The sequence below is a fragment of the Eptatretus burgeri genome, chromosome 2 (genome assembly GCF_056783735.1).
Source record: "Eptatretus burgeri isolate ZD-2024b chromosome 2, Ebu_testis_v1, whole genome shotgun sequence".
Taxonomy (NCBI): Eukaryota; Metazoa; Chordata; class Myxini; order Myxiniformes; family Myxinidae; genus Eptatretus; species Eptatretus burgeri.
Genome location: NC_140962.1, coordinates 82,797,538 through 82,825,222, shown reverse-complemented (window position 1 = coordinate 82,825,222; position 27,685 = coordinate 82,797,538). Strand labels below are relative to the sequence as shown.

General features: G+C 42.6%; 1 protein-coding gene across 2 annotated transcripts in view; it reads left to right on the top strand.

Moving 5' to 3' along the window:
• MFSD1 (major facilitator superfamily domain containing 1) overlaps nt 1-27,685 on the top strand; it is a 50,744-nt gene that overhangs the window by 15,225 nt on the left and 7,834 nt on the right. For both annotated transcript variants that reach the window (XM_085870075.1, XM_085870076.1), the window contains 8 exons: nt 8,802-8,869; nt 9,248-9,356; nt 9,550-9,652; nt 15,048-15,146; nt 15,453-15,564; nt 15,686-15,742; nt 15,836-15,992; nt 21,850-21,947. In XM_085870075.1, coding sequence (XP_085726201.1) covers nt 8,802-8,869; nt 9,248-9,356; nt 9,550-9,652; nt 15,048-15,146; nt 15,453-15,564; nt 15,686-15,742; nt 15,836-15,992; nt 21,850-21,947 — 803 coding nt within the window. The remainder of the gene's footprint in view (nt 1-8,801; nt 8,870-9,247; nt 9,357-9,549; nt 9,653-15,047; nt 15,147-15,452; nt 15,565-15,685; nt 15,743-15,835; nt 15,993-21,849; nt 21,948-27,685) is intronic.

The following is a 27,685-nucleotide window of genomic DNA, read 5'->3' as shown; positions in this document are numbered from 1 at the left end:
TTGGGAATGTCAAGATCTCTGACCTTGATTTCGCAGAAGATGCAGTCATCTTTGCGGAGACTTTAGATATCCTTTTGCGGGCCCTCGAAGTGCTGAATGAGGAGTCGGAGCCACTGGGATTACGGATTTCTTGGGTCAAAGCTAAGCTCCAGGCTTTCAATGACATCTTGGATGCTGCTGTCCTGTCTGGGTCTGTTTGTGGTGAGATTCATTTACCTTGTCAGTGATATTCATGACTTTATTTCAGTAAAAAAAGAACTGGTATATATACCGACTCGTTGCCGTCCGTCTGGTCGCACGTTCGCCTTAGGGCCCCCCTGCGGGCACCTTGCGTCTACCTTGAAAATTCTATGGCCGCCGCAGCGACGCCCTAAGGTCACCGTGCGACATCAAATCAAAGACCGTACGGCACCCCAATGTTTTCGGTCTCCACAATTTATAAATACGCCGTGCGGCTACCCGAAAAATAAAAACATATGTGACTGCTACATTGTGTGACCGTGGAAATACTGCGGTTGCCGTATAATTGCTAGTGGCCGCAGATTTTGGAGACCCCACGGCCGCCGTGGCAAATGTGACCTCAGCCTAACTTACAAGTAACGTGTGTCAACGATCGCGTAATGTGCCTACAACTTATGGCCAGCGTATGCGGAACGTGTGAGTCATACGCTGGCATACGTTGAAAAATTGAGCATGTTAAAATTTGTCGACGAGCTCTGCATACTACGACGTTTGCCAGCGTGCTTCAGCGTGCTCTTAACGTATTCAAAACTTACCCATAACGTATTCGACGTGTGCCAGCATTTTAGACAATTTTTTTCATACGTCGGCATACACTGGCTAAAATCGTCAAGGTGTGACGGCGGCTTCAGTTAGGATACGGACCATGCTGGGTCAATGAAAGAAAAGACGCAAACGAGCTGGGAACATTTCTACAAAGGGATTTTCTTAACAAGCGGGCGAGGAAAGATATGTGGCACTGTGAATATTGCTTTTATTGTCGTCTGCAACAGAAATGGGAAGAAATGTGAGAGGTGCGGCAATGTACAAGCAACTTACAAAAGCAGACACAGAGCAGAGTTATCCCAATATAATTATTGCACAATCTTGACTTAAACGAGGACAGGTGCCAGGACACCACACACACACACACCCCGATGAAGAGGAGTCGATGAAGAGAAAAAGGAGAGGAGATGAGGCTAATGGTCTCTCAATACCTTGCACGATTGCCCGATCACGCCACCAATACGTTTTGAGGGGATAATCCATTGGGCGATACCTCCCTGACAGCTGGCGTGTCGTCTCTTACTTCGTGCAGCTGGCGTCGATCCAGAGAATGAGACGTGACCGGGTGTGAAGGGAGGGACTTGGGTGGAGCCAACAGCCAATGGGTGGAGAGAGAGGCAGAGCCAGTAAGAGTACAGGTATTTTTGCAGAAATAATTGGTCAACCTCTCACAAATTGCAACAACAGCAAACTCAACAGATTTTTATTCCTGGATATGTCCTCAGTGACAGAAAAAAAGTCTTAAGGGATCCTCCGGGAGAAAGTCCTGAAATCATGGAAATGCAATATCGCCGCCACCCGGCTTTGGGGAAAATGAGAAAATTGTTAAGATTGATATTTTAATATGTAAATATGTTTTTCTGCATTATAATTGTTTCTAGTTATTGTCAGTATATTGATATACAAGAATAATTATAAAAAGTGAAATGTTTTGAAGGTAAAATAAAAAATTATAGCTTTTTTGTCCAAAAATGTCAATTTTTTGTCCCGAAAAAAAATAAAAAAATTTTTTTACTTGATACTGATTTTGGCTCCTGGACCAAAAAAAAAACAAAACATTGAAGACACAAGATGAAATCAAGTCTATGGCAATACAATATAATTATGTAAATCATTGAAACATGACAAAATTCACAATTCCACTCAGGGCAATCACATCTGCCTGACGAAGGTTTCGAAATGAAAATGAAAATTCGCATTAAACTCAGAAACTACCTCCATTATAAACTTACCATACATGTTGAGAAAAATCAAGCGTATTAGAGTTAGAACTCGATAATGTCGTCATCATCCTCATCATTGTCACATGGAGTGTTTGTGTAGCCAGAGCCCCTGCAGTTTCCACAAGCTGGAGTGCACTCAATGTTGTGCTTCTTGCATGTGCATCTCATGGTGCTACATTCAGCCTGGCAGTTGCACCTAATGACACATAACATCTTTTCAGGAGCTGGAGCTATTGATGTCTGAAGTGGCAAAAACCCTCGTCACACTTATGCCAACCCCAGTCTGTGGAAGAAGTATGCCAGTCTGACGTCTTGAAACGAATCAAAGACCACCTTCAGAAACATGCCCAGTCTGCAAAGATATCTTCTACAACTTCAGTGCTCTAGGTTCAGTATATGGACATGCTAGACATTCTACGCAAATACATCCGGGCAGAGCGCACTGGGAACTGGGCACTACATCTCCAGGCCATCCAGGAAATGCTGCCTTACCTGGCAGCCTCGGGCCACAACCTGTGTGCCAAATCTGTGAGGGTGTATTTGCAGCAGATATCCAACCTCAAAACTCAACATCCCAATGTCCAACAACGTTTTGATGAGGAGTTCCATGTGGTTCGACGAAGTGATCACCTGTGGGCAGGTCTTTCATCTGACCTGATCATCGAACAAGTTCTGATGAGAAGTTTGAAGACCAGCGGGGGGCTCACATGAGGGCGAGGAATGACAGAGCAACAACGGCTGGTATGGCTACTATCAATGCCTGCCTGTGCAGAAATAAACCAGGCAATGCAGGAGCTCTCAGGTGTGAACTACAACACTGGAGAGCAGAAGAAGGACATGACCAAGGCAAGACAATCTCATGACTGGAAGGACACACACATCAGCTCTTCAGTATTTACAGGAACAGAATTCGTTCAGTCGTGATCCACGTCTGAGGAACATTGCCACTGGAGTTCATGCACACCCCCCCCCCCCCCCGTCAACGTCGATATAGCACATGCTGTAGGAGCCAAAATATTGAAATCTATGGATGGGAAAACACCTGCCGAGTATACATTTAAGAAGAAAGAACAAGTTGTCACCCTCGGCATGAAGTCATCTGTCAAGATTGATGGAGAGCAAGTCCAGGTTGACCCACAACTCCTCTTCCAGAGACTGATCACTGTTGCACAGACAGCAGAAGAACTGGAGTCGGCCTTCAAATATGAACTGTGCAGCTATCCACCAGCCCTCTGATTCCTCTCTTCAGCTCTGAGAAGCACACAAGTCAGTCTTTGCTGATGCCATCTGGGATCTGATGTCCCAGCCGATATCCCCAATGATGGGCAACAGTGTTTTGGATGGCAGGGCACTTGTTCAACGCATTCCATGGTCTCATGGATCTACATACAGAGACATGCCACCAGTATACTGATTATGTAACGAAGAAGTACGGAGATGCCATAGTCATGTTTGATGGTTATGAGAGTACCAACACGAAGGACATGTCACACCGGAGACGGTCTAAAGGGAATGCTGGCACTACTGTGACATTTACAGCTGACGTGCGTCTCACAATGAAGAAGGAACAGTTTCTTGCCAATAGGCAGAATAAACAGCGATTCATTTTTATGTTGAGTGAAGAGCTTCAGAAGAAGAACTGTGAGACACACCATGCCTCAGGGGATGCTGATCTCCTGATTGTACTGAAGGCCGTGCAGTCTGCTACTGTCACCAACACTGTGTTAGTTGGTGATGACACAGACCTCCTCGTCCTCCTATGCTACCATGCAAGCTTAGAATCCCATGACCTCTACTTTTGTCCCGAGCCATAGAAGAACACGAAGAAGCCTCGCATCTGGAACATCAAGGCTACAAAGAAAATGATTGGTTAAGACATATGCAAGCACATACTGTTTCTTCATGCAGTTATTGGGTGCGACACGACATCTCGTCTTCATGGGATTGGAAAGGGAGCTTCCCTCAAAAAGTTCAAAGCAAACAACACATTCCGTGACCAGGCCAAGGTTTTTGATACATATCCAGCTTCCATATGTGATGTGGCAGATGCAGGAGAAAAAACATTGGTGATAATCTACAACGGAAAGTCAACTGACACCCTGGACACCCTCCGGTATCAGCAGTACTGGGACAAGGTGGCTTGGAGCTCCTCTCACATGCAGCCACAGACGTTACCCCCAACATCAGAAGCAGCAAAGTATCACAGCCTGCGCGTGTATCTGCAAGTCCAAGAATGGAAGGGATGTGCAGATGAACTTCTTCCGACAGACTGGAGTTGGCAGAAGTGTGACAAGGATTTTGTGCCACTTCAGACATCAATAGCTCCAGCTCCTGAAAAGATGTTACGTGTCATTAGGTGCAACTGCCAGGCTGAATGTAGCACCATGAGATGCACATGTAAGAAGCACAACATTGAGTGCACTCCAGCTTGTGGAAACTGCAGGGTCTCTGGCTGTACAAACACTCCATGTGACAATGATGAGGATGATGACGACATTATCGAGTTCTAACTTTAATACGCTTGATTTTTCTCAACATGTATAGTAAGTTTATAATGGATGTAGTTTCTGAGTTTAATGCGAATTTTCATTTTGAAACCTTCGTCAGGCAGATGTGATTGCCTGAGTGGAATTGTGAATTTTATCATGTTTCAATGATTTACATAATTATATTGTATTGCCATAGACTTGATTTCATCTTGTGTCTTCAACATTTCTTATTTTTTTGGTCCAGGAGCCAAAATCAGTATCAGGTAAAAAAAAAATTTATCGGGACAAAAAATTGACATTTTTGGACAAAAAAGCTATTATTTTTTTTATTCTACCCTCAATACATTTCACTTTTTAATAATTATTCTTGTATATCAATATACTGACCATAAGTAGAAACAATTAGAATGCAGAAAAACATATATTTACATATTAAAATATCAATCTTTACAATTTTCTCATTTTCCCCGAAGCCGGGTGGTGGCCATATTGCATTTCCATGATTTCAGGACTTTCCCCCCGGAGGATCCCTTAGGACTTTTTTTCTGTCACTGAGGACATATCCAGGAATCAAAATCTGTTGAGTTTGCTGTTGTTGCAATTTGTGGGAGGTCATCTGACATTTTGACTGTACTAGTAGGCGAATTGGTAAAGAAGGGTGGAGCTAGCAGGCGAATAGGTAGGTTGTCAATCCCAAGCCAGACAGAACGAGTCGACAGGAATGACGAAAGGAATGATTGGCAGGAACGACGCCGACTCTCCATCCCACCGCCCAGCGACCCGTCCTTTTATAGATCCGGTGGTGCGGGGTGGGGGTGATGACCTGAAGCGATGTGTCACCCGAATCGAGCGCTCTGGTTGGGCCCAGGCCAGCACACGGGCTGGCCGCCATGACCGGAAGCGGCTCCACTTCACTTCCGATCAGATTATTCCAAGCTGCGGAATTGTCTCACTCCGAGTACCGTGACATGAATTGCCTTGCACCGAACTCCGTGCCGTGCCCCGGCGACCCGCAGTTGGCGCTAGTTATTGTGCCTGCTCCATGGTGTGCCACGCGGTCCGAGTGATCCGGCCGCACAGCATGCCTCTGTCTGGTAGCAGCTGCGTCAAGGCGGAGGAGCGGGAGGATGTCTGCCGTCCGCAGGAAACATTTGTTGCCATCGTGGTGAGCGAAGACCGATGGGAAGATGTTATTGTAACCCCATGTGCAGACCCGACCAAAGATGTGTGTTATTCGTGCCTCGTTCTGCACGATGATAAAGTATCACGGCCACGTGCGAGTCCGCCATGAAGCTCGTGGCCAGCGTGCGGGTCCGCCCGCCATCGAGTGTCGTGTTCGCAGTTATCGAAGGTGGTGGGATGCACGGTGCCAGCCCTGATCTGTCAGGGAATTGAGGGAAAAGTTTGGATATAATTATGTATGTAGGGTTGAGTTGAAGAAGAAGATAGATATAATTATTAAATGCATAAATGAGTGGAAAAGTGTGCGCCAAGTGTCTCTTGAAACATGTCAGCATTTAGGGTGCAGTTTCTTCCGTCTCCTCGGTACGTGTTCTGTGCAGCATGGGCTGTTGGGTGCGCCTTCTGTCCAGTGGGTGGAAATTACCACTGCACGAGCGTTTGGCAGGCTGCGATTTCTGCAGAGGGGTGTCTGGTGTAATGCCTGCTTGGCCTTCACTGAGGACCCATCTCACAGCGAAGGGTGCACGTGGCTGGGATTTACCTCAGGAATAAGAGTAGAAAAAACAAGGACAAATGTGTCCAAGAGCCGTGTCATTCCACCAGTCAATCTCCTTGCTATGCGAGCCTCCAGGGCATCGGGTGGCCCCAGGGCATCGGGTGGCCCCAGGGCATCGGGTGGCCCCAGGGCATCGGGTGCCTTTAGGGTGTCAAGTGCATTTATGGCATCAGATGCCTCAGGGCATCGGGTACCTCCATGTAGCCTCCCTGCCTGCTTCACTCCCTATTCTCACCCCCAGAAAGGTTTTGTCTTCACCAGAACAAGAACAACGCGGAGCTCTCTTAGAGCCAGCGTTCGCTACGCAACGTGGCTAAAAAGAACAGGAATGATTGCAAAGATTTAATCAGACCTAGCTATGAAGTTTACACAACGCACTGTCCCGTTGTCCCGCCAGACAAAAGAGGAGGGACTATCTGAACGTATATTAATGGAATAACTGTCTAGGGACCACTGTATGATGGTTGTTATTGCTTTGGAGGGATGCTGTTCCCAGAACCGCAACGATATATTGCATACATTGTTGAGGCTCGGATGAGCGCTAACACACAATGCACAACAAGGGGGGCAGGAGACAAGAGGGGTGGTGGAGGGAAGGACAAAATGGTGGGGAAGAGCGACATTAGATCTGTGGAAGGGAGAGGGATGGGGCGGGGAACACGGGGTGTACAAGATGGACACTACAGGGAATTTCAGGAAGGAAAGCAGGGAATTTAAAGAAGGTGGGGTTTGAGTGGATTTTACGACTACTTCTCAGCGGACGCATCCGAGATGGAGTTCACAATGTCGTGCCATGAGTCTGTCCATCATCCGTGTCTGCAAGTCTGCTATGTCATGCTGGATATCCCTTGCTACGCAGTCAATGTAGTTCAGTGGCGTTCTTCCTCTGGTCGGGCAAGGCAATCTCAAGCAGATCACGTCAGATATAATTTGGTCTTTGGCACGGAAATTTGGTCCCTAAAATCCACGGAGAGTGGATTTTACGGGGGCAGAAAAGATCATGGTTTTGGATGGGGGAAGATAAGAGGAGATTGTGAACAGCTGTTTTGAAGGCCTGGAGGGAAGAATGGGATTGAAGAGAGTGTGGGAGTTTATTCCAAAGGCAGGAAAAAAGAGGAATGAAAGAGTGAAGGTGAGCAGTGATTCTTGATTTTGGTAGTTTTACCAGAAGGGGGTTGTTGGTGGACCTTGAGCACCCTGCAGAAAAATGGGGGGACAGCAGGGGGGTGGGGGGGACATATCGTGGACAGCGGGGGGGGGGTGGGGGCGAGACCGGAGAGGAGACTGTAGAAGACAGAAAGACCACCGGACCTGCCTGCGGTGTGAAAGAGAGAGACCCAAAAACTCAGCCTCACCGTGGGAGATACCAATGATCCTAAATGCCTTAGTTTCCACAGCATGAAGTCGAGGAAGGTGAGGGGCAGGAGCACCAGCCCAAATGGGAGAGCAGTACTCCATTAAGCTGCGGACGAAAGCTTTGTATGTGGTCAGGAGCTCAGGTGGGCCGAGGAAGGACTTTGCACGATGGAGGATTCCCAGTCGGCGACTGGCTTTGGAAGCCAGTTGCCTCCAAAGCAATATTTTAAATTTTTTCCACTGATTAAACTCTAATACATTTGAGGAAGCAGCTGGAGGGGGGGGGGAGTTAAAGGGATGGCAAGTTTGGAATAAAGAGGAATTTATCTCATCATTTTCTTCCTCCTATACTCAATTTATGTTGCAACATTTTTCTCTTCCCCCTCCCAAAGCATAAAGTAACTAGAATGGCACTCATTAGAACATATACCTCTGCCAGGCTGAACAGTTTACGTTTTGTATCCCAATGATAGGCCAGAACTGCATCCATACCTTGAACAAAATCTAATCTGCTTGTTCTTGTCACCTACCCAACTCGTCTACTAAGTTTTGTCATAATCCATCTGTAACCTTTTCAAATATCGTTTTTGGAACCATCTTTCAATGGTGAAGAATCGCTTGTTTTTTTTTTTTTTTGTCACATCTGTATCTTCACCAAAATCTCATCAATTTGTCGTTGTAACACACCCAACATGCCCACCAAGTTTCACCCGAATCCGTCCAAAACTTTGAGAGATATCCTGCAAACAGACAGGGGTGAAAACATAGCATTCGTCCACCTTTGGTGGCGGAGGTAACAAAATTTAATCCAGTCAGGACCATACTCTAACAGAGTGTCAGTGCTGCCTAAGCAGTCTCCTGGGCTAATAGGCACAATCCTGGATGGGTCGCCACTCCAACGCAGGATACTCGAATGGCTCAATCATTCCAGCAAGCTGGTACTAATTTTGCTGACCTCGGAAAGATGACAGGCCGAGTCAAACCCACAAAATGAATGTTCGTCATTTTCTTTGTAGTTTCCAGCAAGTCACATTTTCCCCAGCAGTGGACTGGTTTCTTGATCCCATTGAAATGCAAGTGACCTTCGGCTCAAACTTTTTTCAAAGGGAAAAACTTCTTGATCCCCTTCAATTTGTAAGATTGAGATACAATAACAGTGTTTGAATACTGTGCATACCTTTTACTTGTTTAATAAAACCTTTTGCACAGGTGTTGTTTTCATTTGGGGCATTTGTGAACAGATACTGGCTGATGGAGGTCGCAAGATTTGTGTTCGGGTAAGATTTTTTTTTATTGTTATGGTTTTTGCACCGACTGTAATGAATATTTTTGGTGTTTAAATTTTTTTTTTCGGGTTATTGAGATTGCCCTTTTTGGATCACAACCTACCAAACTCTCTTAATGTCTCCAGCGCCTGCCAACAACCTCTTCTCTCACTGACTGTGACCCCCACCCGTCTTTACTTGTTGCTCACCTTTTCTCTGCTGATGTTTGTTTGCTTGTATCTTGTCTACCTCCACCCATTCGTCCTGTTTTTCATGAGCATTGAGCTCTGAATTTAAAAGGTTGAGGCATTTGGCTTGGGTCTAAATCATCAGGCTACTATGTAGGCCTTGGATGGCGTGTCATTTTACTCTGAATTCGTACCATTCTAGGATTGGTGGCGAGTCGTTGGCTGTGGCTCAGAACACCTATGCAGTCCTCTGGTTTAAAGGTCGTGAACTCAACTTGGTCTTTGGGCTGCAGCTGAGCATGGCACGACTGGTGAGCATGAATATGAACCACACTTGCTTATCTTTACCAAGCTCCCGATGCACCTGTTCTTCCATACTTGGTAACTTTGTGTGCTAATTTGCACTATACTAACTCTGCAGGATGACACCTGACAATGGGCCTTTAATATTGAGATGCCTTATTGGGGCAGACCATTGATGTCTTGTCTTTTTCTTCCTCATAGGGCAGCACAGTAAATATGAACATAATGGGTCCTGTTTACGAGGCAGTTGGACGTTTCTTTGGAGTGGAAGGCTATCGTCGCCTTGGTATCTCTTTCTTCATTGGTGAGTCGATCAATAAAGCAGATTTTTAACTTTTGTTCAATTCTTCGGGGTTTTTTTTGGTGGAGGTTAAGTACAGGTCAGTTTTCCTGACACTGTTCAAAGTGCATTGTAAAAACAAAACAAAAACTAGAACTGCCATTTTACAACTGCTGGCAGTGATGACCGGGTACCCGTACACGACGCCTTTGATACGACGTGAGACTTAATTTCGCGACGATAGGAAGAGCGGTTCCGGAGAAAACGATATTTAATGTTGTTCTTGAATCTGACGTGGCTGCCAAACGGTGTGACCTATCGATTAGAAATTAACAAACTTATATTCACCACTCGTGTGCGATACGTACGTGAAGTTTCCCCTCGATCTGACTGGCCGTTCTGGAGAAGAAGATGCTTGGAGGTTTTAGGGTAAATTTGATGTGGCCGCCAAACCGTGTGACCTAACGATTAGAAATTAACCTATGACATCACAAATTTACATTCTGCTTCAAACCGTGTGTTGGAACACGTCTGTCAAGTTTAGTGTTAATCGGAAAAGGTGCGTTTTTCTATCCAAGATGGCCGCCACACAATGTGACTTGTGACGTCATAATTTTTAGCACTTCATTATTTACTCTTCATTTTTTACTCTTCGTCTTCATTTTTTACTCTTCTTCATTTTTTACTCTTCTTCTTCTTATTCATTTTATTACTCTTCTTCCTCATTTTATTACTCTTCTTCTTCTTATTCATTTTATTACTCTTCTTCTTCTTATTCATTTTATTACTCTTCTTCTTATTATTCATTTTATTACTCTTCTTCTTCATTTCATTACTCTTCTTCTTCATTTCATTACACTTCTTCTTCATTTCATTACACTTCTTCATTATTTACTCTTCTAAATTAAGAGAGCTTGGCCTTCTTCTTCTTCTTCCAGATCCTTTAGGACTCGACTCTTTCATATACAGGATCCAGATCTCCTTAAATACTAAACACTTGTACACATCCTCGCATTGAGGGTGCCTTTTGAGAGCGTCTATCATGAACTTTTAAATATATTCGGAAATTTGCTTTAAAGTTTCAAAAAGTTCACGTTACTATTTAAAGATTATTCTATTCAATGTATTGTAATTTCGTAAATACACTATTTTCTTGTCATGAACGACGATCGTCCATGACGGGTCTCGCTATTGGCTCCATCAAGGCATGTGATGAAATATCGGAAGTTGTTTTTTTTTCTTCTTCTTCTTCGTCTTAAGTTCGTGTTCTTCTTCTGGTGAAGACAAAACCTTTAGGACGCGGCTCTTGGACACATTTGTCCTTGTTAACATATGTGCAGGCATGGGGCTAGATTATAGTAGCCAAGTCTTGCTTCGATAGGATATGTGGTGCCAGAGAAAACATTATTTAATATAATTCTTGAATCCAACATGGCTGCCAAACCATGTGACCTATCAATTAGAAATTAACAAACTTGTGAAAAGATGTCTTGCGGAAAGTGTGAATTTTTGCCTCAATCTGTCTGGGCATTCTGGAGAAGAAGATTTTTAAAATTTATTAATTTTTAATCCAAGATGGCAAACGAACCACGTGATCTATGACATAAATTTAAATTCTGCTTCCAATCGTGTAGTGGAACACAGGTTTGTGAAGTTTCGTCTTTATCGGACAAAATGCGTTATTCTATCCAAAACTGCCGCCAAACCATGTGACATGTGACGTCATAATTTTTAACGTGCATGGGGGTAGATTATATTGGCCAAGTTTTGCTTTGATAGGTTATGTGGTTCCAGAGAAAACATTATTTAATATAATTCTTGAGTCCAACATGGCTGCCAAACCATGTGACCTATCAATTAGAAATTAACAAAGTTATATTCACTACTCGTGTGCACTACCCAGACCTTGGCCTTTGATACAACATGAGATACATGAGATGACAAAAAAAAATTATATTCCGCTTTCAACTGTGTAGTGGAACATGGCTGTGAAGTTTCGTGTTAATCGGAAAAGGTGCGTTTTTCTATCCAAGATGGCCGCCAAACTATGTGACTTGTGACGTCATAATTTCTACCATGTATGCAGACATCATGGGGGATGACAGTTGCAAATTTTCGCTTCGATAGGTTAAGCCGTTCCAGAGAAAACATTATTTAATATTTTTCTTAAATCCAACATGGCCACCAAACTGTGACTTGTGACATAATATTTTTTTTACCATGTATGCAAAATTGAGGGAAGATGGCATTTGCAAATTTTCACTTCAGTAGGTTAAGCGGTTCCAGAGAAAACGTTATTAAATATTTTTCTTAAATCCAACATGGCTGCCAAACGATGTGACGTATCAATTAGAAATTAACAAACTTGTATTTCTTACTCATATGCAATAGGTATGTGAAGTTTCCCCTTGATCAGATCAGCCGTTCTGGAGAAGATGTTTGAAGGTTTTAGGGTAAATTCAAGATGGCCGCCAAACCATGTGACCGATCAAGAAGAAATTAACAAACTTGAGAAAGCACCACATGGGGAATATATGTGTAAAGTTTCGTCTCAATCTGTCTTGCCGTTCTGGAGAAGAAGATTTAAAAAATTTATTCATTTTCAATCCAAGATGGCTGCCGAACCATGTGACCTATGACACCATAAATTTCAATTCAGCTTCCCATCGGGGACCCCAACAAGTTTCTGAAGTTTCGTATAAGTCGAATATGGTCCGTTTTTCTATCCAAGATGGCCGCCAAACCATGTGACTTGTGACGTCATAATTTTTACTCTGAATGTAGACATCATGGAGGATGATAGTTGCAAATTTTCACTTCCATAGGTTATGTGATTCCAGAGAAAACATTATTTAATATTTTCTTGAATCCAACATGGCTGCCAAACGATGTGATCTATCAATTAGAAATTAACAAACTTGTATTTCCTACTCATGTGCAATAGGTATGTGAAGTTTCCCCTTGATCAGATTAGCCATTCTGGAGAAGATGTTTGAAGGTTTTAGGGTAAATTCAAATGGCCGCCAATCATGTTACCGATCAAGAAGAAATTAACAAACTTGAGAAAACACCACATGGGGAATATATGTGTAAAGTTTCTTCTCAATCTGTCTTGCCGTTCTGGAGAAGAAGATTTTAAAAATTTATTCATTTTCAATCCAAGATGGCTGCCGAACCATGTGACCTATGACATCATCAATTTAAATTCTGCTTTCCATCGTCGACCCTAACAAGTGTGTGAAGTTTCGTGTAAATCGGATAAGGTGTATTTTTATATCCAAGATGGCCGCCAAACCATGTGACTTCTGAGGTAAAATATTTTTGCCTTGTATGCACAATTGATGTGAGAAGGCAGTTGCAAATTTTCGCTTCGATGGCTTTAGGAATTCCAGAGAAAACATTATTTAATATTTTTCTTAAATCCAATATGGCGGCCAAACCATGTGACCTATCAATTCGAAATTTACAAACTTATATCGCATACATGTCCCAAATATAGTTGTGAAATCTCGCCTTCATTGGACCAGCGCTTCTGGAGAAGATGTTTGAAGGTTTTAGGGTTTTTTCAAGATGGCCGCCAAACCATGTGACCTATCAACAAGAAATTAACAAACTTGAAAAAGGACCTCACAGGGAATGTGCCTGTAAAGTTTCGCCTCAATCTGCACAGCCGTTCTGGAGAAGATTAAAAAAAAAATTTTTTTTCAAAACAAGATGCGGCCCAATTTCTTCACCGATGACGTCAAAATATTTTTTTTCTTCGATGAATGTATGTGGAGATGACGCTCAAGAAATTTCAAATTTTTGCCATGTGGCGTTCTACTTGACAAATTTTCACCAGGATACCTCTTCACCGATGACGTCACGAAAAATCAGACTTATTCCCGAGAGGGACCTTAGTAAAATGTATGAAGCGAAATTTTTTTTTTACCCTGGAAGGTTTCAGAGATACAGAGGTCCAAAGTTTATCTTTTTTTTCAAGATGGTGCCCGTACCACGTGACCTATGACGTCACAATTATCAATTATGTATGCTATCAAAAAAGATACATATTTGGTGAAAATTTTGTGTCGATCGAACTTACCGTTTCTGAGAAAATGGCTTTTAAAGCGAAAAAATCTGGAAATTTTGCAAATTTACAGCGGAATAATAATAATAATAATAAACAGAAGAAAAACAATAGGGTACCCTGTACTCACAGGGTACCCTAATAACAATAGGGTTCCCTGTCAGAATGACAGGGTACCCTAAAAAAGAAAAATCACTTGCATGGATTTTAAATACGAGTAGGTCAGTAGGTGTATTATTTATTTTTGTAGGCCAGAAGGCAGGCTCCCACCCCTTAAAGCTATAATTTATTTCCATGTTTCTCTTTATTTTGCTGCTGTTCTGTTACTCTGGTCCTGCTTGGTTGGAGGGACACTGACCAAAGGTCACACTAATGTTGGTAGTGCTCCTTAGTGCCATGTCAGATGCTTATTGTGATAATTGAGAGAATGAAATATTGGGGGTGGGGTGGGGGTAGCGGAGGCTGGAGGGAATGGAGAACAGAAAAGGTTGGAGTCGAGAAAGCATGTGTGGATTTGAGCTGCAGTCCTGGAAAAGGCAAGGAAAGGAAACCGTATGTTAACATCTCCACAAAGTTTAGTCCGAATCCGTCCACAACTTTTTGAGATATCGTGCTATATATCATTTTAGCTCTATCTCTCAATGGTGAAGAATCACTTAAAAAATTTTAGTAGTCGGATCCGGGTCTGGATCTTCACCAAAATCGAATCAGTTCGTCCTTGTCACACACCCAACCTGTCCACAAAATTTAATCCCGATCCGTCCACAACTTTTTGAGATATGCTGCACAGAAACAAGACAGACAGGGGTGAAAAGATGACTTTCTTCACCTTTGTTGGTGGAGGTAACAAGATTCCTGTAAAATGCTTTAACCAGCAAGTAGTTCAAGTCAAGTGGAAAGGGAATGGGGAGAGGAATTATTGCAATGGTATCATGGGTACAATTATTCTCCTCCTTCCCAAGTTAAAGGAGTTTTAAAAATGATTTACTAACGAGATACTTAATTGTCCAAGAAGCATCAGTTTTGTACAGCAAGATGATTTAATTCCTTTCGTATAATTGATGGGGTTTTTTTCTACCTTAACAATTACATCTACTTTTGTATTGGAAAAGTGTTTTGTGGACTATCACATCTTGTTCTGAAAAATGTTAAACACATTTTACCTCCAGATGACAGAGTGGGGGGATAAGAACCCATGGTAGCGTCAGATGTTGGGCTGCCTTTTTTGACACACTTCCTTACTTGACCCTTCTGGAGTTGATGTTTTATCATTACTTGGTGGTTTACTTGTTCAAATTGTAAACTTAGCCCCACTGAATCATGCCTCTCTAAGCTGTTGTTTTCCTCCAGGGGGTGTGACTTGTTTGTTTTCACTCGCTTGTGGCCTTATCTTGGGATACTTGGATAAACGTGCCGAGCGCATTTTGCACAGGAAGTCTGATGACACGGGTAAGTTGTGCACAGAAAGATCTGATTAACTCCAAGCTACTTATTTATTTGTATCTTGACACGTATACAGCATTGATGATTGGGACTGTGGTAAGATACCAATGTTCTGGCTTGATGAGCAATCGCCATGATGAGTGGGCGCCTTGCCTCCATACTTGATCGATGTCAGCATTCTGCTACAAAAGTGCGGCTTGATAATTAACCGGTGTGGGTTTATTTTGCATGACCCTCATGCACACACAATTTAAACGACTTTGATATGTACTGGATTACATGTTGGAACAAATGTTACTTTGTCCTGTCTAGTGAAAGTGATAAAGCTCAGCGATGTGCGGTACTTTCCATTGACTTTATGGATGGTCTTCATGGTGTGCGTATTCTACTACGTCGCCGTCTTTCCTTTCATTGGACTGGGAAAGTACGAAGCTATGCTTCCATACCTACATATTTGCCTTCTCTATTCACGTTTTACTTGCATTTTAAAATTTCAACACAGATCATTGTTTTTTGTTTGCTCACATGTTTTCATTGTTCTTTAGGGTTTTCTTTGAGGAAAAGTTTGATTTTCCTCCAGCACACGCAAGTGCTGTGAACAGGTATGATCGAAGAGTAGGATTTGAAAATGGTGATCATCCTCTTTGATTTGCTGTTTTATTAAAGCATGTTTTGGGGGATGGTGTGTATTCCAGCATCGTGTACATACTATCTGCTCCGTTGGCGCCCATCTTCGGCTTTATTGTGGATATTGTCGGCAAAAACGTGATGTGGGTCCTCCTTTCTGTAGGCACTACCCTTGGGAGCCACTGCTTACTTGCCTTCACCTTCCTGAATCCCTGGGTTGCCATGGTAATGTAGTTTTCATTTTTTGGTGATGATAAGTGGGTCCATGAAAAATAAAGCAGGCTATCCCCAATCCAGGACAATTTCAGCTTTCTAAAATTTCTCGTGTTTTGAAAAAGTCTATCTTTATCCTTGTGCCGAAGCGTTCCCCAGTGACTTGCCTCGATGATTATATACCAGTCGCGCTCACATTCGTCATTATGAAATCTTTCGAACGTCCTAAAATCTGTTCTTCCTGCTTTTCCTGACCCTTCTTGGTTTGCCTATCGCTGTCATCGATCAGTTGTTGATGCTGTTTCACTCACTCACTCACGTGCTAAATCATCTGGATAAACGAATGCCTACCCATGCGAGGTTATTTTTCTTAGATTTTCGTTCTGCTTTTAATACGATTTTGTTTCACAAACTTAATTTTAAACTCGATGCACTTGATCTTCATGGTTCGATTTGTAACTGGATTTTGGATTTTCTTTTAGACAGAACACAGGTGGTCAAAATTGGTTTGTAAAACTTATTAGACAATCACCCTGAACACCGACCGACTGGAGCACCTCAGGGCTGTGTTTTATCTCCGATTGTGTATTCATTGTTCACTCATTATTGTGTCGCATCATCTGATAGCTCACTGGTGGTGAAATTTCCAGACGACGCAACTATTGCTGGCCTTATTCCGAATAGTGATGAAAGTGATTACCGTAATAAAGTCAAACTTGTGGAATTTTGTTCTTTAAAGGATCTCAAACTCAGCGTCGTGAAGACCAAATAAATTATTGTTGACTTATGGAAAAAAAAACTCCTCTTCAATCCTTGGTTAGTCACAATGCTGAAGTTGAGATTGAAACTTTTTTTTAATTTTTAGGGAAACATATTTCCAATGACCTTAACTGGGAGATGAACACCAATCACTGCGTGAAAAGGCTCAGCAAAGGTTGTTATTTCTGAGAAGGTTGAAAAGTTTCGGTGTCGGCCATCCTGTGTTCAAGTTCTGTCAATGATAGAGAGTGTCCTGACACTCTTTCATTGTTTGGTATGGCAGCTTGACGCAGGATGACTGATCCAAACTCAACAAGATCGTAAAGACTGCTTGTAAAAATGTTGGGTATGATTTGCCTTCCATCGAGAGCAAGTACTCCAGCTGAGTAGCGAAAAGAGTGAAAGCTATCGTCTGAGATGAGTTCCACCCATCACATCACATTTTTAGCTCATCTGGAACATAAATGGATTTTCATAGCACGTCGTCATAACATTACGTAGCGTCATGTAACATAATATAGTGCGTTGTCCATCTGTCCGTAAACACTTGCAATTTATTCTCTGAAACCAAACACACACGATTTTGATGAAACTTAATCATAACCTTCATCACCCGGTATGTACCAAAGTTTGTTCATGGCAGTTAAAACAATTGAGGTCTCGGGAGGTCTACAGGGGGATTGCCCCCCAAAATAGGTGTTTTCTCTCTTCTCAGAAACTACACACAATTCTGATGAAACTTGATCACCCGTGGTGTACCAGTTTGTTCACTGAATTAAAAAAAAATCCATCGGTATTTACTTTCTTCTCTGTTGCATATTTTGTGGGTCATCCATGCCTCCCAGTGGTTCCCTGGTTATGTTATCCAGCCGCTACCAGGTGAGCACTCAGGGATATTGCTGCTATTTTAGAACTTCCCCGTTCAGGTAAGCATTATTGTTCCAACAAGAGCAACTGTAAATTGCTTTACACGGCAGCTTTTACCCAACTGCAATCCGGAGCCTCAAATTTTTTTTTTTTTTGTATATCTTGTCGAGGCTCATATGAGAGCTAACTCACAGCAAGGGGGGCATGAGACAAGATAGGGGCAGGAGTGGGAAGGACAAAACGGTGGGGAACAGAGACATAAGGAGATCTATGGAAGGGAGAGGAATGGGGTGGGGAACATGGGGAATACAAGATGGATATTACAGGGACTTTCAGGAAGGAAAGCAGGGAATTTGAAGGAGGTGGTTTTGGGGTGGATTAACGAGGGTAGAAAAGATCAAGGATTTGGATGGGGGTTGTCACACAATGAATGTGTTGTCTAAAGTTTTGTGAGCATCAAAATAATGGTTATAGATATTTCAACACCAAAAATGGTGTTTTGGGCTGTCTATTCACAATTCATCTCTATCTCTCTATCTGAATCTATTTTCTTAATGCGTACTTAAACTTGACAATGAATATCAGCATATTTCTCATTGTTTGCTCATCACATATATATGACAATAAACTCACTAATTACTATTATGTAATACACAGGGCACTTTTCAGGAAAATACCATTTTATATGTATCATGCACACCCCAAAAATTTACCCCAGCTCAGGACTGGAAATTGAGTTTCCACTCGATCAGGGTTTTGCCGATCTCTGAAGAGAGCCATTTAGATAGTATTTAATTCAGCATAACGGACGACTTCTAACTTGTATGAAACATAAAATATTGAACGATGTGGCACGTTGAATGTTCCCCAACATCTCTTGCTAAGTGATATGTAACATCTATAAAATTAGTGCAGTAATAGGTCGTCAGTAACTCCAAGTATTTCGTGAGTCATCAGCTTTTAGTAATTCTCAAGCAGTCTGCTATGCTGCTATGGTGGTGTATATTGTTGTGGTTCTGTGAAACGGCACTCCCCCGAGGCAATGGCACACAACATATAGCAGTTTCGAGAGTTTTTACCTCTGCCACCGAAGGTGAAGGAGGGAATGTTTTCATCCCTTTCTGTTTGTCTGTGTGCAGGATATCTCAAAAAGTGGTGGATGGATCCAGGTGAAATTTTGTGGACAGGTTCGGTTGTTTGACAAGGACGAACTGATTAGTTTTTGGTGAAGATGCGGATCTGGATCCGGCTACAAGAATTTTTTAAGTGATTCTTCACCATTGAGAGATAGAGCCAAGAACGATAGATACCACGATTTCTCAAAGTTGTCGACGGATTCGGATGAAACTTGGTGGACACGTTGGGTGTGTGACAAGGAATAATTGATTCAATTTTGGTGACTATCTGAATATGACAATTTAATTTTTATAAGTGATTCTCCACCATTGAAAGGGCCAAAAACGATATGTAATATAATTCAAAAATGTATTGGGCCAGATATGTTCTCGTGGATCAGGCATTGAGTGGCGGAGGTATGCACTCTACCGAGTGCCCTTCTAGTTTCATTACTATTCGTTTTAGATAGCCTTCCCCTTATGTGTAGTGGGTTCATGTGACAATATGCAATGCGAGGGCTTTAGTTAGTGTTTTTCTTTTTGTTTTAAAAATTATTTTGCTTCACTGCACACAAGAACCTCTCCTTCCTTCCTTAATGCATGCATGCACACAAAGGACCACAGTAACGGGTAGATCATTTGCATACGCACGCCATTAACCAACAGATGTTCCACCTCAGACTTCACTCGACTCGAACCCCAATGTTGCAACATTTTCATCCACCATCAAGATTCCTTTATGAAAAATTGCCACACTATCAGATCAAAACCCAAACTTGCTTACCTTCGCCATTAACAGCCACAACAAACCACCACAAATTAACTCACTACTACACCGCTGCTACAAATGCCTCAACCACAGTCACCACCACTCCCTTTTGGACCAACAGGGAACAGGGGGTGCACGGTATACCATTACAGGAACTCGGGTTTGGATGTTCTAGTGTGTAACTTGAAGTGCGAGACTCCCTTCAAAGTTGTGTGGATAGCCCGAGCACTCCTCTCATTGGTTGTCCAGCACGTGTTCATGGCCGGAGAGTGCAACCAAATACCCCGGTGCAATGTTAACCTCAGGGATGGATCACATGGCAGAGTTCAGTGTGAGGCCATTTCCCCTGTGGAAGCATCGCATGGATGGAGCTAGCGCTGGGAAAATCGTCCACACACCAATGAGGGTGCTGGAAAACGCTCATCGCTCCGCTCCCAAATGCCGCCCCCACCAGAGGATTATAAAAAGGGTTTGGTTCTCTGGCTGCACGTTCTTCATGGGGTCACAGTGCAATGAACAACAGAGCTTGATGGAGCAAGTGGAACAGAGTATAACAGAGTAGAGCACGGAACAAGCGAGAAAGCCCGGTGCCAGACCGTGCACAGTTTAGATAAACCTTAGTATTTACACATACAGACCTCATTACATTCACCTTAGCATTATCTTCTCACACATTAGTTGCTTCGTTTCCAACCCCCCTTGATCCACGTCTTTACACCCTCCTCTCCGCACTTCACCACACCCGTCAACGTGCCTCCATCTGACAATGCATCATAGGCACCCTCAGTTTTCCTTCCCCCTTATCCCCCTCCTTCGCAACGGGGTTTGTGTTGGTCTGTCGACCGTGCCTGGTAAATGAGAGGCCGAAACCACTTCAAACTACTCTGTTCTAATATCCTCGGGGAATGATTCTGATTGGTGCCTGTTTTGTTCGCATCATTAAGATTGTAGAAGTTTTAGGATTGAGGTGACTCTGCACTGTCTTTTGTGTTTGTAAATAACTGTTTTTCTTTTGCTGCACCTCACCACCCTTGCTTTCCATGCTGTACGTATTTTCATGTAATAAATCCCTGGCTTATTGGACACATACCTTTCCTCGCCATTGCTGTAATAAATTGCTTGCATTATAAATGTACCCAGTTGTAAATGTACCCTGTTCCTCCAGCATAGTCCGCATATAGTGTCAGCCTGGAAGTTTTTTTTTTTTACCCCACGTGATTTGCTCTTGCTAACCAGCACACACTCACTGTATTGCTTGGCGGTAATCTGGATGTGCGTCGAGGGCACGAAACTCGTTTGGTGCGGCCGTCCAAAGGTAAAATACCCACGCAAAATAGTGACACCCAGCCAGGATTGGCAGGACGAATTGGTGTTCATGGTTGCTTAACAACCTAGCGGACCACTGAGTCATCGGTGGCTAGTGGCCTCAGGACCGGGAGTTTGGGAGGAACTCAGGTGCTTCCCCTCGCGTTGAACCTTGAACCCCGGGCCGTAACAATATTTTTACAAGTTTAGATAGAATGTTTTAAAAGTAAACAAATATATTATAACCAAACAATTTTTGATTATTCTTTCATTCAATTTTTGTTCAATTGTTTTTTTTATTATTTTGGGGGGGGGGGGAGGGGGGAGAGGGTTCGTAGCAGACTAAGTCGTAGCAGACTGTCTAATAATATACGATCAAAATGTTGAATTAATTTTTCTTGAAACTTCTGAAGCTCCCCCACCCCCAGTATGAGAACCATTGCATTAGGTCATACATAGTTGTGGCTCCTTCTCTTACTTTATCTCTCCAACACTTTTTTGGAAATCCGTCATACAAGGCAATTGTCATGTCCTGTCTGGTACATTTGATTGATTTGGTTTGCTTGTAGTCATACTTGAGTGATCATGAGAACAGCTGAAAAATCCTATTGTGTGATGAGAAAAATGTGGCCACCATGCACCGGTACCTTATCTAAGTTATTGCATTAACTCTGTTATGAAAGACAAACCTGGCCAGCCAGTTTCAGAGAAGCTGTGCAGCGTCACATGTTCTGCTGATCCTTGACCTGTACTGTGGGACATGGTGTAAGGACTCTTGTGAATTGTGAACATTCCATGAAATGCTTGAGAATCATGTCAACCTCGCTTCCACTACTCCTCCCCACAACCTCTTTTCCCAGTGAATTCAAGTTGATAAACTGTCAGATTGAATTAATATTGTGTACATGTCAAGCAGGCTTGATTGGCCGATTCGTCGTCTCCTGTGTCCAAGTTCTTTGTGTATCCTTATGCAAGATGAATCGAGGTTATGATCATGTACTCCAAACAATTGCTACTCAGGTATTTTATAACTTGTTCTCTTCCTGTTGTGCAGGTGATTATGGGCTGTTCTTATTCAATGCTGGCATGCTCCCTTTGGCCAATTGTTGCATTCGTGGTCGAGAGTCACCAACTAGGCACTGCCTATGGATTGTGAGTCAATCTTGATATTACCCATGTTATTTAAAAATGAAATATGCTCCCAACGAGGTCACTTTTGAGTGGTTTATTTGTATTACATTGCTTACAATCTTTGACCCAGTGTTGTTCAAAAGCGTTTCAAATCTGATCTTGTACGGAATTTCATCATGGTGACCAGTTTTCTGAAAGCATGCCACGAGTGTTTCCGAGGAATGTTATTATCTGAAGATGAGAGCGCGTCGACATTAATTGAAGAGGAACTGATGGTTGATCAAGGCAATGAAATGTCATTGGTGAATCAAATTGCTTTGTTGAACTTCAGCCATACTGATTTGAGCTTGTAGCGTTGCCCCATGAAAACATTGCTGGAACTTTTGGTGGGAAACCTGCTCATCAGCCATGAGTTGGGAGCTGGAGTCAGAGGTTATGAGAACCATAAACAGAATGTCAGCACCTCATACACGTACATTTCAGCCTTACTTTGCACTTTGGCTCCAATTAGTGATGTGGCCATTGATCAAATTTCAAGCCCATTTGGTTGGTAAAGGCCCAGTCACATCTTGACGTTTTAGCCAGCGATGGCAACGTATTAAAATTTATGTAAAACGCTGGCTTACGTTGAACTTTTGATGTTTTTTTTTTTAAAGATTCGGACGTATTTATAGCGACTTGGTCTTATGTATAACGCATTAGTAACGGACACAGAACGTTTCGTTGTGTTATAGATAATTTATACCAACGGATGCTGAACCTGTTGTCGGCCTACACAACATATGCCCAACGATAGTCTAACTTCGGCATAGCGCGTTGCACGCATCGCCGACGATGTCGTGACGAAGCCTATTAAAAGGCTGACGCACAATGATTCGAATCATAACTGCCGTAGAAATGGAAGTGTCAACATCGCAGTCACACCTTGGCGATCTTGCCAGCGTATGCCGACCTAAGAAAAATGTGTCTAAAACGTTGGGGCACGTCAAATACGGTATGAGTAAGTTTGGTATACGTGAGTAGAACGCTAAAGTACGCTATCATACGTCGTAGTAAGTAGAGTACGTCAATAAATTTTAAACATGTTCAAAATTTTACGACGCACTTGGCGTATGACGCACGTTCCGCATGCGATGGGGATAAGTTGTACACACGATATGCGGACGCTTACACACGTCCACAAAGGCTACTTATAAGCTACTCATAAGTCAAAACACGTCGCGGTAATGTCTTTTTTACGCGAAACTTATTTCTAACTTATGTTTGACGTGCTTTGAACCAATTCTTTACGTAGTCCCAACACACATTGACGTATGTAGACGTATTCCAATGACGTCTTCCGGTCGACAAAAAAAATAAATGAACGTGTTTCTAATTTACAACTGCCATATAAAGACGTGTTCCCAGCGATTTTGGGAATTGGTATATAAAAATGGTGTTCATAAAAGGGGAACCCAACAGTGTTTTCGAGTTCCTTTTTGAGTCGATGTCCATGTCAGCAGTAACAGTATCAGTATCAGTATCAATATTAGTATTAGTAGAAGTTTGTTCATGTTGGCAGTAGTAGGTGAGTGTGAGGGTGTGGGTTATGATGGATCCTCCTTGCGTCCGCGTGTCCATGGGTAGGAGACATCTTTGCACCATTGTTCGAAGTTTTTTGCGGCTAATTTTTTATGGGGCTTTTTCAACAATGAGCTATGGCTTGTTTTTACGATTTAGGTCTATTCATAACGGGTTGGACAAATGCACAATGAACTAATAATGTGCATACAGCGCTTCGATAACTTATAGATACGGTATACCAACGAATAATTATCGTGTAGCCGGCGTTCACAAACTATGCCCAACGATAGCCTAACTTATCCATATCGTGCGGCAGTTTATCTTTGCCGGTGACGTGGGGTTTGCTATTCATAGGCTGCCACTCAACGATTTAAATGGCTGCATCTCCACTATTGAAAGTAGACGCTTGCGTTCAACAATTGGATTTTTTTTAAACTCAACGACTTTTAAACGGTACCACTCAGCTATTTTCATTGTTTACAATGAACGATTTAAATTGCTGTCACTCGCCTTTGTTTTTTGATGCTGGCGCTCGGAAATTTTAATCGTTTCTATTGAACGTGCTAAATCGCTCAAACTCCACTATTGAAAGTAGATGCTTGCGCTCAACAATTGGATTTTTTTTTTTACACTCAACGACTTTTAAACGGTACCACTCAGCTATTTTCATTGTTTACAATGAACGATTTAAATTGCTGTCACTCGCCTTTGTTTTTTGACGCTGGGGTTTGGAAATTTGAAGCGTTTCTTCTGAACGTGTTAAAACGCTCAAACTCGACTATTTTAAATAGACGCTGCCGATGGACAATTGGAATCGTAGCCAAGCTAGACATCGAAGTGTGAACATCCTCGTCATGCCGAAGAAAAGTTTGAAGAATGCTGCAAATAAGTGTCCTGGCCGTGGCCGTGGACGCTGACGCAAGGACGATCCATTATACCGACGTCTTTCAGCCTATGAGTAACTTAAAAGTAACGTCTATCGATGTGTGGCAACGATCGCGTAACGTGCCAACAACACGTTAATCATAGGTTAGAAATAAGTTTCGGGTACGCTAAACATTACCTCGGCGTGTCTCAACTTATGATTAACTTACAAGTAGCATGTGTTGACGTCTGTCAACGATCGCAGACCGTGCATACAACTTGTGGCAAGCGTAGCGGAACGTGTGAGTCATACGCCGGCATACGTCGTGAAATTTCAAGCATGCAAAAAATTTGAGGACAACCGAAAAGTACAACGTTTAAAGCCAGCGTACAACGACGTATGGCAGTGTTTTTCAGCGTGCTCTCAATGTAATCAAAACTTACCCATAACGTATTCAACGTGTGCCAGCGTTTTAGAAAAAAAATTCAAAAATCTGCATACGTTGGCTAAAACGTCAAGGTGTGACTGGGCCTTTAGATCAACTGACTTTTATAAAGAAACATAATGCATTCCAGTTTATAAAACTTACTGTACCAACGTCATGATGTCATATGGTGAATCATTTTGGCTGTAGTTGCTGATACGCCACCTCCTTTATGGGGCGATCTGTTCATTACTTGTGGAAATAATGCGCTGACATGTACGAATATACAGCCGAGGATAGATGTCATGGTCATGAAACATCATGTCACTTGCAGTCACAATGAAACATAAGCCTGGTTTTGGCTTAATGGTTAGGGTGGCTGGCTTAATATCTGAGGGCCTTAAGTTCAAGCCGCTCTCAACCCGATGAATTAACACCAGGCGGGTTGACTCAGCCTGTCATCCTTCCAAAGTTGGCAAAATAAGTATCAGCGTTCTGGTAATGGGGCATTGCATCAGCGGCACAACCGCACCCCCAGACTGCATACAAATAAATAAATAACCATGAAGCATAATTACAGAAATTTATGGATTGTCAGACAATCATTGTCCTCAGAATTGGTGTGGCTAAAGGCCCGGTCACACCTTGACGTTTTAGCCAGCGATGGCAACGTATTAAAATGTATGTAAAACGCTGGCTTACGTTGAACTTTTGATGTTTTTTTTTTTAAAGATTCGGACGTATTCATAGCGACTTGGTCTTATGTATAACGCATTGGTAACGGACACAGAACGTTTCGTTGTGTTATAGATAACTTGTACCAACGAATGCTGAACCTGTTGTCGGCCTACACAACCGATGCCCAAAGATAGTCTAACTTAGGCATAGCGCGTTGCACGCATCGCCGACGATGTCGTGACGTAGCCTATTAAAAGGCTGACGCACAACGATTCGAATCATAACTGCCGTAGAAATGGAAGTGTCAACATCGCGGTCACACCTTGGCGATCTTGCCAGCGTATGCCGACCTAAGAAAAATGTGTCTAAAACGTTGGAGCACGTCAAATACGGTATGAGTAAGTTTGGTATACGTGAGTAGAACGCTAAAGTACGCTATCATACGTCGTAGTAAGTAGAGTACGTCAAGAAATTTTAAACATGTTCAAAATTTTACGACATACTCGGCGTATAACACACGTTCCGCATGCGATGGGGATAAGTTTTACACACGATATGTGGACGCTTACACACGTCCACAAAGGCTACTTATAAGCTACTCATAAGTCGAAACACGTCGCGGTAATGTCTTTTTTACCCGAAACTTATTTCTAACTTATGTTTGACGTGCTTTGAACCAATTCTTTACGTAGTCCCAACACACATCGACGTATGTAGATGTATTCCAATGACGTCTTCCGGTCGACAAAAAAAAAAATGAACGTGTTTCTAACTTACAACTGCCATATAAAGACGTGTTCCCAGCTGTTTTGGGAATTGGTATATAAAAATGGTGTTCATAAAAGGGGAACCCAACTGTGTTTTCGAGTCCTTTTTGAGTCGATGTCCATGTCAGCAGTAACAGTATCAGTATCAGTATTAGTATTAGTATTAGTAGTAGTTTGTTCATGTTGGCAGTAGTAGGTGAGTGTGAGGGGGAGGGTGTGGGTTATGATGGATCGTCCTTGCGTTTAACGATTTAAATGGCTGCATCTCCACTATTGAAAGTAGACGCTTGCGCTCAACAATTGGATTTTTTTTACACTCAACGACTTTTAAACGGTACCACTCAGCTATTTTCATTGTTTACAATGAACGATTTAAATTGCTGTCACTCGCCTTTGTTTTTTGACGCTGGGGTTTGGAAATTTGAAGCATTTCTTCTGAACGTGTTAAAACGCTCAAACTCGACTATCTTAAATAGACGCTGCCGATGGACAATTGGAATCATAGCCAAGCTAGACATCGAAGTGTGAACATCCTCGTCATGCCGAAGAAAAGTTTGAAGAATGCTGCAAATAAGTGTCCTGGCCGTGGCCGTGGACGCTGACGCAAGGACGATCCATTATACCGACGTCTTTCAGCCTATGAGTAACTTAAAAGTAACGTCTGTCGATGTGTGGCAACGATCGCGTAACGTGCCAACAACACGTTAATCATAGGTTAGAAATAAGTTTCGGGTACGCTAAACATTACCTCGGCGTGTCTCAACTTATGATTAACTTACAAGTAGCATGTGTTGACGTCTGTCAACGATCGCAGACCGTGTATTACAACTTGTGGCCAGCGTAGCGGAACGTGTGTGTCATATGCCGGCATACGTCGTGAAATTTCAAGCATGAAAAAATTTGAGGACAACCGAAAAGTACAACGTTTAAAGCCAACGTACAACGACGTATGGCAGTGTTTTTCAGCGTGCTCTCAATGTTATCAAAACTTACCCATAACGTATACAACGTGTGCCAGCGTTTTAGAAAAAAAAATCAAAAATCGGCATACGTTGGCTAAAACGTCAAGGTGTGACCGGGCCTTAATATATATTTCTCAAGTCCCGAGGCCTCAGGTTTGAGCACGAATGCTGGGTAGTGGGGTTGGCACAGCTAAGTCTCAACATTGTTCTTTGATTTGAACGATCAGACTCTCCTGACGATTGTTCGGTGAAATAGACCAAATATATTACATATCGGAGGTTGATTGTGTCATGACGTTTGGTCATTTCATACAAACAAATTGCACTTTCACATTCTTATCTATTGAGAACCTGCACACCATAAACGCACCAACAATTTTGGCACCTTTTACAAACAATCTATACAAAGCGACCTCAAACTAACATTTGGATACTGCAACATCTATAGCATGTGTCGGGGAGCGACACCACTTCTGCACTCTGTCAGAAAAGGCAAAGAG